This window comes from Poecilia formosa, unplaced genomic scaffold (assembly GCF_000485575.1).
Source record: "Poecilia formosa unplaced genomic scaffold, Poecilia_formosa-5.1.2 Scaffold45, whole genome shotgun sequence".
NCBI lineage: Eukaryota > Metazoa > Chordata > Actinopteri > Cyprinodontiformes > Poeciliidae > Poecilia > Poecilia formosa.
In genome coordinates, this window is record NW_006799984.1 from 236,888 (window position 1) to 250,461 (window position 13,574).

The 13,574-nt window shown below is 37.0% G+C and overlaps 1 protein-coding gene across 2 annotated transcripts in view; it reads right to left on the reverse strand.

Moving 5' to 3' along the window:
* The window catches only part of LOC103137953 (vasoactive intestinal polypeptide receptor 2), a 44,122-nt gene extending 30,548 nt beyond the window's left edge, over positions 1 to 13,574 (reverse strand). For both annotated transcript variants that reach the window (XM_016671507.1, XM_007551975.2), the window contains exon 1: positions 13,312 to 13,574. In XM_016671507.1, the coding sequence (XP_016526993.1) occupies positions 13,312 to 13,362 (51 nt within the window). In that variant the 5' untranslated portion in view covers positions 13,363 to 13,574. The remainder of the gene's footprint in view (positions 1 to 13,311) is intronic.

Genomic DNA, 13,574 nt, shown 5'->3' on the forward strand with positions numbered 1-13,574 from the left:
AACCCGCATCCAGCCGGCATCCATTCAGCATCCAACCAGCATCCAAGCAGCGTCCAGTCAGCATACAAATGGCATCAAGTTAGCATCCAGCCAGCATCCAGCCAGCATCCAACCAGCATCCAAGCAGCGTCCAGTCAGCATACAAATGGCATCCAGCCAGCATCCAGCCAGCATCCATCCTTCAACATGCACATGTGGCAGCATTTGTTTATGGGAAATGGAAGAACAGATTCTGATTCATCTTTTGAAAGAACACGCTCAAAGGTCCTGAGCAGCCTCACGTCAAACCAGAGCAGCTGAGCTGAAGGCAACTGAATGAGAAGATGACTGAAGTGTCGCAAAATTCCTGAAGCCAGATGACTAAAAGCCACAATTTACTCTTTACATTGATGCTGACGAACTGCCGTTATGCTCTTTGTGTGGACGAAAAGTTGCATCTTTCTTCAGTTCAGTGTTTTCTGAGTCATTCAGAGTTTGACACCAACTAAAGAACTGACGTTTCTCTGACCACCTGTCTTAATTTTTGACTGGTTCTCCAGTTTTCACAGAGGAGATTGAATCCCGTGGTTCTCTGTTCGATTGTAGCATTTAACTTTTCTATAGCTCCATCTGGTTGAGCACTTCAATACAGGACGGCTCTGCGTCCTGTCGCCTGAAAGAAACGTTTCAGGATAAATATTCTAGATTTACAACATGTTCTGCACAATTCAACATTTCTGACTTTAAACTCAGAATTTTGACTTTAAATTCAGAATTCTGACTTTATTTCTTTCAAAATTCTGACTTTTTAATGTAATTGAAAGAAAAAAATGTAATAATGGTTTATGCAAAGTCCTGAAATTTGTGATGGAAACAGATAAATGCTTTCATCGCAGAAGAACCTGATGATTTTATTTCTGACGTCAGGTGTCAGAGAAGCAGGACAAATTCAACAGATGTTCAGTATGTTGAATCCTATTGGTCGTCTTTATCTAACTTAACTTCCTATCGTAAGGAAATATTACTGCTGAGCTGAACTTTTCTGCTAATATTCCTGCTGCGGCACTCCGCTGTGACTTCCCTGCCCTGGATTTCTGAAAGGTCATCTGTCAATCAAACATGTAGGCAGCGCATCTTCTGCGTGTTTCGACCGTAATGGATCTTTATTGTGCTGCTGCCCATCTGTTTCCTCACTAAACAGCAGATGAAGCAGAAGCTGCAAAGCACAACCAGACACACATTTCCAGCTGTGGTTTGGCTCCTGGGAAACAAGCTGGATAAAAAGCAGATGGAATCAGAAGTTTGTGACAGAAGCCAAAAATCTGTTCTTCATTTAAAGGTGAGAGTGAAAGAGGAAGACGAGGCTTGGATCTGATTCACTCAGAGGAAATCTGTTCCTGTCAGATGGCGTTTAGTGGCTTGTCCTGCCAACATGTCTCCCTCCCTCTCTCTCTCTTTCTCCTTTCAACTTTCTCTCATCTCAATTTATTCTGCCCTTTGTTCAGATTTCCCTCTTTGAAGAGGGAAGCTTGTCCGGCTCCTTGTTCCCACAGATGTGGGAACGAGGAGCCATCTCTCTGTGAGGATGATGATGATCTGTGAGGAGATGGCACTGTTCCTGAGCAAACCAGTGACAAACACTGAGCAAAGTGTTTGTCACTGACAGGTTTGGTGAGCCAGGGACGATTCAGGTGGTGAAAAATACATCTTTATCTCAAAGGACGGATCCTCCAGGCTAATTTTAAAACGATATAGTCAGTTTTATGCTGATAGAGCCTCAAATATAAGAACAAATGGACAAAAATCAATTCATATTTGAAGGTGATTCTCGATAGTCAGTAATAACTGAGGTTACTATGAGGTTTACAGTGCTCTTTTCAAAGGATGGTCTAGTAAATCTAATTTACAAATAGTTTTTTAGCAAGATATAAGAGTATATTTTAAGTCAATAACCTTTAATATGGATGAAAATGTACTGGTTCCAAAGGCAGATTATTTCGCTTACAAAATGTCTGGTATAAGTGAAATAATCTTACAGTGGAACTGCTTTTTTAAAAAAATCAGTAGTAAGGGATTATTCACTTTAAACAAGCTCTTATGTTCTGCTCAAACATTACTTCTAAGCCCGTTTTGTCTTATTTGAAGTGTACTAAGAAATTAGCACCGGAAACTAGACCAAAGATTCTTGGTAGGTTTTGTGTTTGTAGTGAAGCGCCTTCCAACAAAGATCCTCTCTGAAAAGAGCACACACTCTAATAAAAACAAACATCAGAATACTGACAATATGTCTTATTTGAATTGACACAATTTAATTTAGTTAATTAATATTGAAACGGTTTGCTAAAGATCAACAAATATCGAATGTTAGCTAATAATCTCATTGCACTTATCATTTCTTTTTGTATTTTAGATGTGTTTAATTTGTTCAATATTCAGAATAAATGTTATTTACTTTGGTTTCAGCTGCCAAACAGTGAACTGGATCAGGATTTCTGACTTGGTAGTGCTTCATTAGATCAAAACCTTTAAAAACACGGTTTATTTTCAAAAGGTTAAAGCTTTGATATCATTTGGACTATATAAGCTCCTTAAAAATAAGGAGCTTGTCAGCAATTTGTCATTTTAATTTAAATGCTCAGCAAAAAAACAGTTTTTTGCAACTTAAAAACTGAACATATTTCAAATATTTTAGCAAAAAAAACACCTCATTTACAATACAGAATATTTATGAATTAATGATCTACATCCCAAGTTTTCTCCTACCAACTTTACAAATGTTAAAAAAAATGTTCTGCTGCTTAAATCAACAGTGATGCACAGCAATTCCTGGCATCCATCACACGAGTGCTGTTGGGTAAAGAGTGGCAGAGCTCCAGTTGAACTGAAGAAGGGACTGCAGCAGAGGTTACCAGAGCAACAAGCAGGTCCAGGAAAAAAAAAAAAAGAAACAGTGGGTCTGTAAATCCTCTAAGGCGACATTCGATGCATAAACCTTCAGTGTGAGTTACAGACTAATTACAAAACAAATGAAGTCTGAAGGCAGACCAAGAAGTAGCAACAGATGCACACCAGACTCCTGCTGTTTTTATCTTATTAAAGGAGGAGTTCCCAACTTTCTTCTGGAAAACTGAACAAAATCATCACCGTCAAAAACCTGCTAAAGCCAAATTTCTTTCACTGGAAAGCGATGAATGTCAAAAAGCGTTCAGCTGCAAGTACAAGTTAGTTTTAATTCTACCAGCAGTAAAACTATAAAGGGAAAAGAGGAAAATCATTCACCTTGTCAGGTTTTAATAAGCGTTGGGAAGCAGAAGTTAATGTCTGTTGTTATACCCAGAATGGCAGAAGATCGATGATGTTCATCCAATCAAATGAACAGGTTGAGTTGGGAGGAATTTATTTCTGATACCTTCAAATTTACAGGCTGCTGTTTGCCTCCAGTGCAATATTAGAGCATTTTAAATGATGTGGTTATTCTTTTCATTGCTGCAGCAGCAGCATAAAATAAAGCATTAGACAATAAGTAATGAAAAGGGAAGATTTACTAAGGCTCTGGACTGACTTATTATAAAAAAGTTAATACTGAGCCGCTTAAGGAATTCATTAAATCCTCATTTTACATATTCTGATCAGGAGAAAGTGAAGTTTTTCTTCTCATATCAGTTTACTGGAGTATAATCTAAAGAAGGTTGAAAAAATGCTTCCTATAGCACTAATAATAATGTTGAAATAATATTTGCCACCCACGCTGTTGCGTAGCGTAGCTTTTAGACTTAAACAAACCTTTTTAAATAGACATGAAAAATGTTAGTCTCTTGTATTTAAGCATTTTGAATAAATATATGAACAGTTAAATTATGCAGATATTCCACCAAAAACCATCTTGTTCATGTTGCAATCAAATCAAATCAAATCCAGATTTTTTTTCTGGGTAAAAAGGAAAAGGTGAGTTCTAACCAAATTTAAAAAGCATGAAACAAATTGAAATTTTTATAACAATGAAGAGATCTTTTTGATATTGATCACTATTTTTAAATAAGTCTGTTTTTTGGAGATCATCTCAAAAGTGTTTTGTGATGTAAGGAGGGATCCAGACAGTAAGAAGTAGGTTCAAATCTTCACCTTATCAGAGGAAACTCAACATTTGTTCCAATGGTGATGAAAAAGTTGCTCCATTACCTCCAATAAAAAGCCGACTTTGATCCTCCATCTTCGAGGGATCACTAACAATCTCTCTCTTGTTTTTATGAAGTAAATAAATCCTTCTTCTCATCCCGACTATCCAAACAGCCTCAAGTGGCAGCGCTGCATCAGACATGAATAAAAACAGCCATTGTGTTTGAAGCCCTGAAGCATGTTGACAGTTTTTATCAGCTGCTCTGTTTGAAGCCTGTTAGGAGGCAGAGCTCAGTGTTTCTGATTGTTCAGATAGTGCAGAGTCCCTTCATCTCTCAGCAGCCACAGGCACTGATGATTCAGATATGTTTGGTAAAGTTTAGATTAATAAGAAGTCAGTAAGAAGTCATTATCGTTCTTAGTGTGTAGCAGCATCTCTACACTGCAAAAACACAAAATCTTACCAAGTATTTTTTGTCTGGTTTCTGGTGCAAATATCTCTGTGAACTTGAAATAAGTAACTTCTCAGTGAGATATAGGAGATTATTTTAAGTAAGTGAAATAATCTGCCATTGAGCTTTTACCAACAATTATTTACTAAAAACAAGCTCTGGTGTCTTACTGAAAAGTTACATGTAAGTAAGTTTTGTCTCATTTGAAGTGCACTAAGATATTTGCACTAGAATCAAGACAAAAATACTTTGTGTTTTTGCAGTGCAGGTCAGAGTTCATTGGAAGGGAAGACTGCTGCTCATTTGTTCCTCCAGCTGGTCCTTGAGGGAAACAGGACAGCTTTCCTGACCCTCAGGCCAGAGTTGCCCCACATCTAAAATGATATAAATAAGCAAACGTCCACAGAAATGACTGTTGACCTCTGATGGGGCCCCGGAGCGTGACCCCACCCTGAGTTCACCATCTGCTGCAGGGATGCAGCGTTACTCAGAGAACTCAGTCATCATCTTCATCGCTGCAAAATTACACTTTTCCTCTTTTTCTGTTCTTCCTCCTTCTGCATGAAATGAATTTGGTCTGCATTTTATTGAGTGAACTCAGAAACGATTTATCATTCATTAATTTAGTTCAACATAATCCAGCTGATCTCAACATCTGTTAATTACAATTGGAGGTAAAATAAACATTTAACCAGACAGAAAGATGCCTTGTCCTTTTCTCCTCAAATGAAATCACAGTGGAGTTGTCTGCATCCCTCCATCTTCTTCACTTTGACATAAAACTGGTATCAATAAACTTTATTGTACTTGTGCAGCAAAAATGTCCATTTGTGCTATTTGAGTTTGAAACTATTAGTGAATGTTAACTGTGAAGGATTGGTTGACCTCTGATGACCTCTGGAAGGTTTTTACCAGAATTATCTTTAAACTTGTAATGGCACAAAAGAAAATTTATGCAGCACAAACATAGCAGAGTTCACTTACAATTTTGTTTTACTTGAAGAGGATGGGTGGGCTTGTTGCCCTTTCATGACTTCTGGTCACATTAATTCATGTCTTTAAAATGATAGCAGCACTTTTTTTTTCCTTTTTGCCGCACTAACGTAGCACAAACGTTTTTTTTTGAGTAAGGTGGTGGAGTTGATTGACCATTTGGCCTGTAAACCTTCATTAATATCTTCAAAACAAAAGCAGCACAAACATAGTCCAGTTGACTGACACCAGTTTTGTTTGATTTCATTTGTGTGGAGGACTGGCTGACCTCTGATGACCTCTGAAAACATTCATTATCTTTAAAATGACAGCGGCACAAACAAATATTTGGCTGCTCAAACATTTGACATCAATTTTTCCAGATTAGAGGAAGGTGGCTGGGCTGACGTCAGTCTGAACCAACTCAGTTTGTTGCTGATATATTTCCACACAGAGGGAGCAGCTGCAGTCTTTACATCTGAACCGTCCAGTGAATCAGGGGTGACTCAGCCCAACGAGCCGCCGTCCAGCCCCGTTTACCCATTTAGACAAGCTGCAACATAAACACACAACTCCAACACACACCTTGGGTGGTACTCAGTTCAGCAGAGACCTGTGTGTGCCTCATGGCGGTTCATGAGAACTGACAGATTCATTTTTCTGAAAAAGCTGGTTTGGATGTCAGAGTTTTTAATCTTGAACCTTTAAAAGTGTTTTTCATTAAACCTACATTTTTATATTTAAATGTTTTTTTTTTTATTGGTCTGCAAAAATGTTCAAATCTTAAATGCCATGTTTTTATTTGCTGTAAGCAGAAACTTAATATGCTTAAAGCTGCAGTATGTAACTTTTATGAAAAAAAGTTTCATACTACAATATAAGACAGATTAAAAAAACTGAGCTCCTGTCCAAACATATAAAATCATGTTTTTGTAAAAGTTACATACTGCAGGTTTCATGGAAATAATATCATCTTCTGACCTTTAAGCATTTTTGTGGCTTTTCCTTTAAATTATTTCCTTAAAACCTGGGACAAAATTTAGATCAAGTTTAAAGACGTCTACAAATAAAAAAAATATTCATTGTTTTCTATATAAAAAAGTACAAACTAGAATGAAATTTCAAGAGGAAATCTGAAACTAAACTATCAGTCTGATCACGCCAGCACCAATCCGATACTGACACCGACTTCTTACTGATATTATTGATATTTTGTATCAATCCGCCTCCAACCCCACAGAGTTATGCATCATGACTGAAACAGACCCCTTAAAGAAAAAAACTAAAAACCGAGCAACACATTTCAGTTTGTGTTCATTCAAAGCACGCTTCCTGTGACTGTACTGGGTCAGATCTGCACATCCTGCCGTCCACATCCACAGAGAGGAAAACTAAACCGGCGATGTGGCTGGAAACGTGTTCACACCTGAGTCCCTGCTGTCCTCCGGCGCTCTGAGGATCCAGAGAAACAACGAGCAGCAGGTCATCCTCTCTTCCTGAACAATCCCACCTGTATGTGTTTTAATTGCAACTGACTGACGGTTCTGGGACACCGGCCTTTACTTAAAAAAAACAATCACTTTCTACTCGCACTTTTATAATAACCTCAGCATCCATTAATTGGTTTGAAAGAAAACCATATCAAAGAAGTTTTTAAATTAAATTTGCAGCTACACTACGGAGTTTGGCATTTGCCTCCTGTGCTCATAATGAGTTCTGTGTGAGATTCAGCCATTTCTCTTGTAAGAGTTAATTCTAGAGAAATGCCAACCCTCCTGCCTCAGTAAGACTTGTGCACTATGTCGAATTTAAAGGGTAATGACTTCATTTTGCAGCAGAGATTAGGTCTGAAACAAATATTGTCTGACAGTGAAATTCAGCTCTGTATTCTGTTGTAAATGACACTTTAATTTACCTCAGAGATGCCCAGCCCTAGAAAACTAGCATAGAACAACTTTTAGCCCATTATCAGGGTTTTCTGTAGGGTGTTTGCATATTCTCCCCATTAATGCATGTCTCTTTGAGTTCTGTTCTGTTATTTTATCCTGTTTTGTGTTTATTTAGTTTACTATGGTGAGAGGGAATGGTGCAAAACATTTCAGCTTGATTTGTTGAAAGGTCTTATATGACTGGAAGGTGTGTGTGACTCCTAGTTTTATTTTAAAGGCAGAAGCACAAGTCACCTTAATCGACTGACTGATTACTCTGTTAATTACATGCATTTGATCATATTATCCAGACAAACTGCCAGGCAGAAGGTAAAATCAATCAGTGACTAATTATTTAATGTTGGGATGCTGTTAAGTCTCCAAGCGCAGGTATGTTTATTTCTTCCTGCTGTTGCTTTCAGCTCAACTCTTTCTCTTAATAAACATAATTTTCTTATCCACACTAAACTGTCACTATTACAGAGATAATATCTGCCATCCAGGATGTGCTGCAAAGAAAACACTGACATTTCTACAGCATCTTTACTTCATTAAGTCCTGCGTTTTCCTGTGAGGTCAACACAGATACGCCTCCCTCCCACTGAGATGACTCTTCCTCATGGTTTCTCTCTTTATCTTCTTTTGTTGGATTGGCATGACTGCACTGATTCAGTTTTAGCCAAAAGCTCAATAAGAAACCTTTGGCTGTTTTATAATCACATTTCCTGACTGACAACCACAGACTCTGTTTCTTTCTCTTTTCGTGGTTTTTAAAGGGGAAATATGATGTATTTTCCAACATAAAGGGACATTTTATATCACAATCAATTAACTATGTTACCTTAAATTATTATATATCAAATATAACTGAAAAGAGATTTGTCTTGGTAATTTAATGCCTTGAAATTCGGCCTTTGTCTCTTTAAAACTCCCTGATCTTTCTGAAACTCTGACTTCAGCAAGTCATCACTGCATTACTCCTCTATTAACCCTTTAACGACATTTTTACCAGAAAAGAAGCTTATACAAGGAGCTCAGTTGATGTTTGCTAATTGCTGCTGGCTAGTCTGAAGGAGCTGTGCAGGGGAGTTGAGAGGGAGAGCTGTTCTGGTAAGTAGAAACTTGGAAGCTGCAGCTATGAGGAGGCGCTGCGCCTTGAAAGAGGGCCTATGTCCAACCAGGCGTTTTGCACAGCTGAATGGTTGCCATGGAGATTAAAGGATTTCTCAAACATACAATAAAGAATCAAGGCAACACTCCAGTTCTGTTTTTGATTAGAGAACAACATTACAACATGATGTAAAGCTCAACAAAGGTGTTTTTAAGTTGTTCAGGGTCAGCGAATTTTACAATCCAAGCAAGTTTGCACAAACAAAATATTTTTGAATTACTTAACAATTAGTTTAATTTCATTTTCAGGTCTTAGGAAAAATAAAAATCTAAAACTTTTAAACACAGGGGAAAAAGTGGAATGAGTCCAATTAACCCTAACCCTAACCCCATAAATACAGAATTGTGACTGAATGCAGCCTTTCCTATTGTATTAATAAAAGAAATAACGCTCATAGGAGAAGCTAAAGTTTCTGCAGTTGTTCTGCTGGGAACCCTGAGGACTCAGAAGCTCATTTAAAGTAGCATCAAAGCTATAAAGTCTGTGAAGTGCATATGGACCTCATATATGTTAGTAATGATGAAAATAAAAAAGCATTGCTGTTAAAGAGGATTACCATAGAAACAGCTGAGGGTGACTGCCTGCATCCTATTTGTATCACAAGATCTGATGATATGTGGTATAAATCAGACTTTGATTGCTAGTTGAGTTCGACATGAGTAAATAATCTGTGTTAAAGGAGCAATGTTATGTATTTTCCAGGCACATAGTGCTGTTTTATGGCACAACCAAGTAATTATGTTACCTTCTACATTCTAGAACGGCACCTAAAGTAGACTAATTACTAAAACTTTGGTAAAAACTAAATGTGAAAGATTAAACTCATAATGTGTTCAGTTCTTTTCATGTTAATCAAGTCTTCTCCCAGATCAACCTTTAGACTTTTTAAATAGTCTCCTGTGACATTTTCTCATAGTTTCAGTTTGCCTCAATTTAAAATCTTATTAAAAACACAGAGAGCGACAAATCCTGACATTTAAGAGGCTTTTAGAAGAGAATATTTGGCATTTTGGGCTGATTAAATAAAATAAAATAAAATAAAGAACAGGCTGCTGCAGGTGTGTAAAACATCAAGCAAAAGACATTTTGTGTGTCTGAAACCAGTTTTTCAGGTAGCGTCCATAGAATTACACAAAACATCCCTAAAGAACAAATTGCTCCTACTGCAAATTCATCCTTTTCTTACCCAGATATCATCATTAACTGCAGTCAGGATGATTTTGGACCTTTGCTTTGGAACCTGAGCTGCTGGACTGATAGCAACATGTTAAAATTTGACATGTTTTAATCAAAGTCACAAAAACCAACCAACTGGCATGGTGATAATTTATTCATTCGTTGTTTTGATTGGCTGAGTGTGAAGTAAATGAAGCATTGTTGAATGTGGATGATCACGGTGCTCAATGTGGTTCTCTGTGGGAACTGATCCATGCACAGAACCATGGTGAGGATTTTGGAGAATGTTACATTTAAACCATAAATACGATTCACTCAATTTCAACTAAAAATAGGAGATATGTTTTTGAGTGTGAATAACCTCAATTATTCCTTTTTTTTTTGTTTGTTTGTTTTTATTATCAGTTATTGGAATAAAAAAAAACCCAGAACGATACACAGCTGAAGTCAACTGTAAATTTGCATGCAAACTTGCATGCTTCTGTGCTATTTTTAAACTTAAATGCTTTTTTCTGCCAATCATGCAGACAACCATTGGTTGTAAACTGATGAAAAAAATGCTTACTCTTTGTCTCACATTATACCAGCCACTTCTTCACCTGATGTTGTCTTTTGTGTCCCATCTGTGTGGGAGATGATTATTTTTCCCTGCAGGTTTACATGTGGTTTCTTGAATTTGTAAACGTAGAGTGGAAGACAGGGTTTTAACACAGCATGGGTACAGTAATGTGAGTTGAGTTGGAGTGGTTTGGGATCATTGTAAAACCCAAATCTTAACCTTTTAAGGAGCTAAAACAGGAAAAGTTTATTCGGGTTTCATGTCAGACACACAAAAAGTTCACCATCTTACATACAGGGTATGTAAACATGTGGTTTCTACTGAGTCTAGCCACTTCAGACTTCAGATCTCTGAATTAAATTATGTCTGAAACCTTAGCATTCCTTCAGACTTAGTGTGAGCTTTCATCAACAGCGGGTGAATATCTTAAAGATGGGGATTACCTAGGAATATTTAAACTCCTCTGTAAATCAGGAGTCTGTTTGAAAGATCTACACAGTTGTTTAAGCTACACAAATGAATCTATAGCTCATAGGACTTATCCTGTCTGGGACCGATGATAAAACCTGACATCTGACACTGCAGCAACAAGAAGCCTCCGCCGTCTGAGACAGCACATCATCAGTTTAATGCTGGGGGATCCGAGCATGAAAACACGGTAACTTCTTTTGCTAATCATCAAGTTAATCACAGCGCTGTGCCTGGAGACGCCGTTCTGGGATCACTGAAGAGCTCCACTGTGAGTAACACATTATAATCTTAACTACATCTTCAAATGGCTCAGCACACATTTTGTAAGATTGTATGATCACAATTGTAGTGTTGAAATTGGTTTATTTTGCAAAGCTGCAATGGAGACACTTTGTTTGCATCACATGAGTCACATGACCAACAACTGGATGTTGCTTGTGGAGAAGACAACAGGAAGTAGAGGATGATGGCGCAGCATGATTTTAATGACTTATCGTATGAGCAAATTTACTCACAAGGTATTTTAATTGTGTTTCTTATTTAATGGAAACACTGTGATTGCAAAATTATTTTTTTTTCAACAATATTGACAAAGATTTATGTATGTTTGTAGTGGAAATGTGACCGGTCTCACAATGTTTTGATTAAAATGTTTCTGGTCCTTTTGGAAGCGTCATGAACAGAGCAAAGATTCAGACTAAATACCACTCACACCAGCTGTGTTTTCACTACAAATGTGTGCAGAACTTTGTTGATATTCCTCTAACGTAAAAAGAAAAACACAATTTCACAACTTTCCATGATTGATGATTCCACTTTCCATGGTTGTTCACATGAATTAAAATCTGCTAAATCACTTAGTTTAATTTGTTTGCCCTTGAACATGATGAAAAATTGATCCATTTAAACCACTAATTAAATAAAACAGTAATCGAGTAAGTAAGAAGATGAACCACAGAACAGTTTGTGTCTCAGCTGCCATTTCTTTGTGTGTTTGAGGTGGCAGAGTGCTTGGATTTACACGATTAAACACACATTTGTTTGGGGTGACGAGAACATTTTACACCCCAGCCTGCATTTAAAGTGACGAGGCCGGCGGGCAGAGACACAGACCACTTCCACTGTTGGTCCTGCGAGGCGGATCAGTGCAGAGAGAGGGCTGATAATGTGTGACGTTCAGGAAAAAAAAAAACAAAAAACCTCAGATTACAGCTGGAGGAGCCCTCAGACAGAACAGTCAAACAGTGTGAGGTTAATTCTGCAAATTATCTCAATTAATCAAGATGCAGACGCCTCTGCAGCAGCAGCAGCAGCAAAAAGCAGCAGTGCCTGCAGTAAATGAAAAACATGCAGTTTCTTTATTTATTAGTGGCTAAATTATTAAAATGTAATTTTCTCTACAAATTAATGATTAGATTATGAATCAAAATCAGAATGAAAAGATCTCACCTTACCTCATCTCACCTTATCTCATTCACAAAGTATAGGAAATTCTGGACATGTGAAATAAACTGGTAAGCGATCGTCACATTGATCTGTATATCCTTTTATGCCATCTTGACTAAATATTTATGTACCTGTTGACCCCATTTATGTTGGAATAAATTAAAATTAAGCTCTTATGACCAACTTTCTATAACACTTTATTAATTCTATCTTAAATTTATTCAAAACAGTAAAATGGGTTTATCACAGAGTGTTATATTAAGCTCTTCTGATTGTGTATTAGCAAATTAAAATAAAACAGCTGACATTAGGAAAAAGTGCCCAAAACTGTAAAAATTCAGTCTCTTTGCTCTGGTAAGATGATGCCTGCCTGTTGACACGACCAAATTAGATTTATTTGCACTAATTTTGTCTTACCTTTCCAGTAGTAGAACAACTTGGTACCAAGCAAATCAACTGGTTTTAAAACGATGCTGTTGCACAAACAAGATCAGAAGATTTTAGATACAAAAGAAATGAAACGGCATGGCTGAAAATTTTAGAAAAATCATAATTTTCTAAGTTTTTATTTTATAGTACATATTTATTATATAAAACAGACTTTTTGATGTGTTAAAAATATTTTTTAATAACCCAGTGAAGGTTATTAAAATGTGTTTAAAACCGACATGACAAAAGGGCAGTAAAGGAAACGCAAATTCAATAGCATTCAAAATATTTTATAGGAAAATTTCTGTTTCATTTCATTGAAATGGTTTCTGGATGAACAGAAGAATAATCATTTCCCTTTTTGCTGAAATCAGTAATCCTGATTAAATATAGTGTGCACCCAATTTGAAACTAATTTTTATTGTGTAAATTAATTAATTGCATTGCAAATAAATGTATACATTTGTTTGATGTTTTAAGCCAGGATCATTTTATTCCAGATCCACAAACTGGATAATCTGAGTTCATATTTCTGAAAACCCCACATTTTTTTTACCAACTTCCTTGCTGTGCAAGACTTTCAAACATGAAGTTTATTGTCAGAAAACTCACCATGAGTGGAAACATCCAGAGAAAAAAGGTGAGGAGGCTCAAACTTCTCATTTTCAGCCCTCAGGTAGACACAAACCAGCCAGATGTCCTAACAGGAGAAACTCAGGCTTTTATCACTTCATTTGAACTCCATTCCAGAGCGATTCTTTCTGGTGAAAAGAGTTTGAATCATTGTTAATTTCCAGAAATAGTGCAGAAGAGAAGCACAAAAGCCCAGATTGTGATGTCCTGTATCCACACTAGTCGCTTCCACTGAGCTGAGT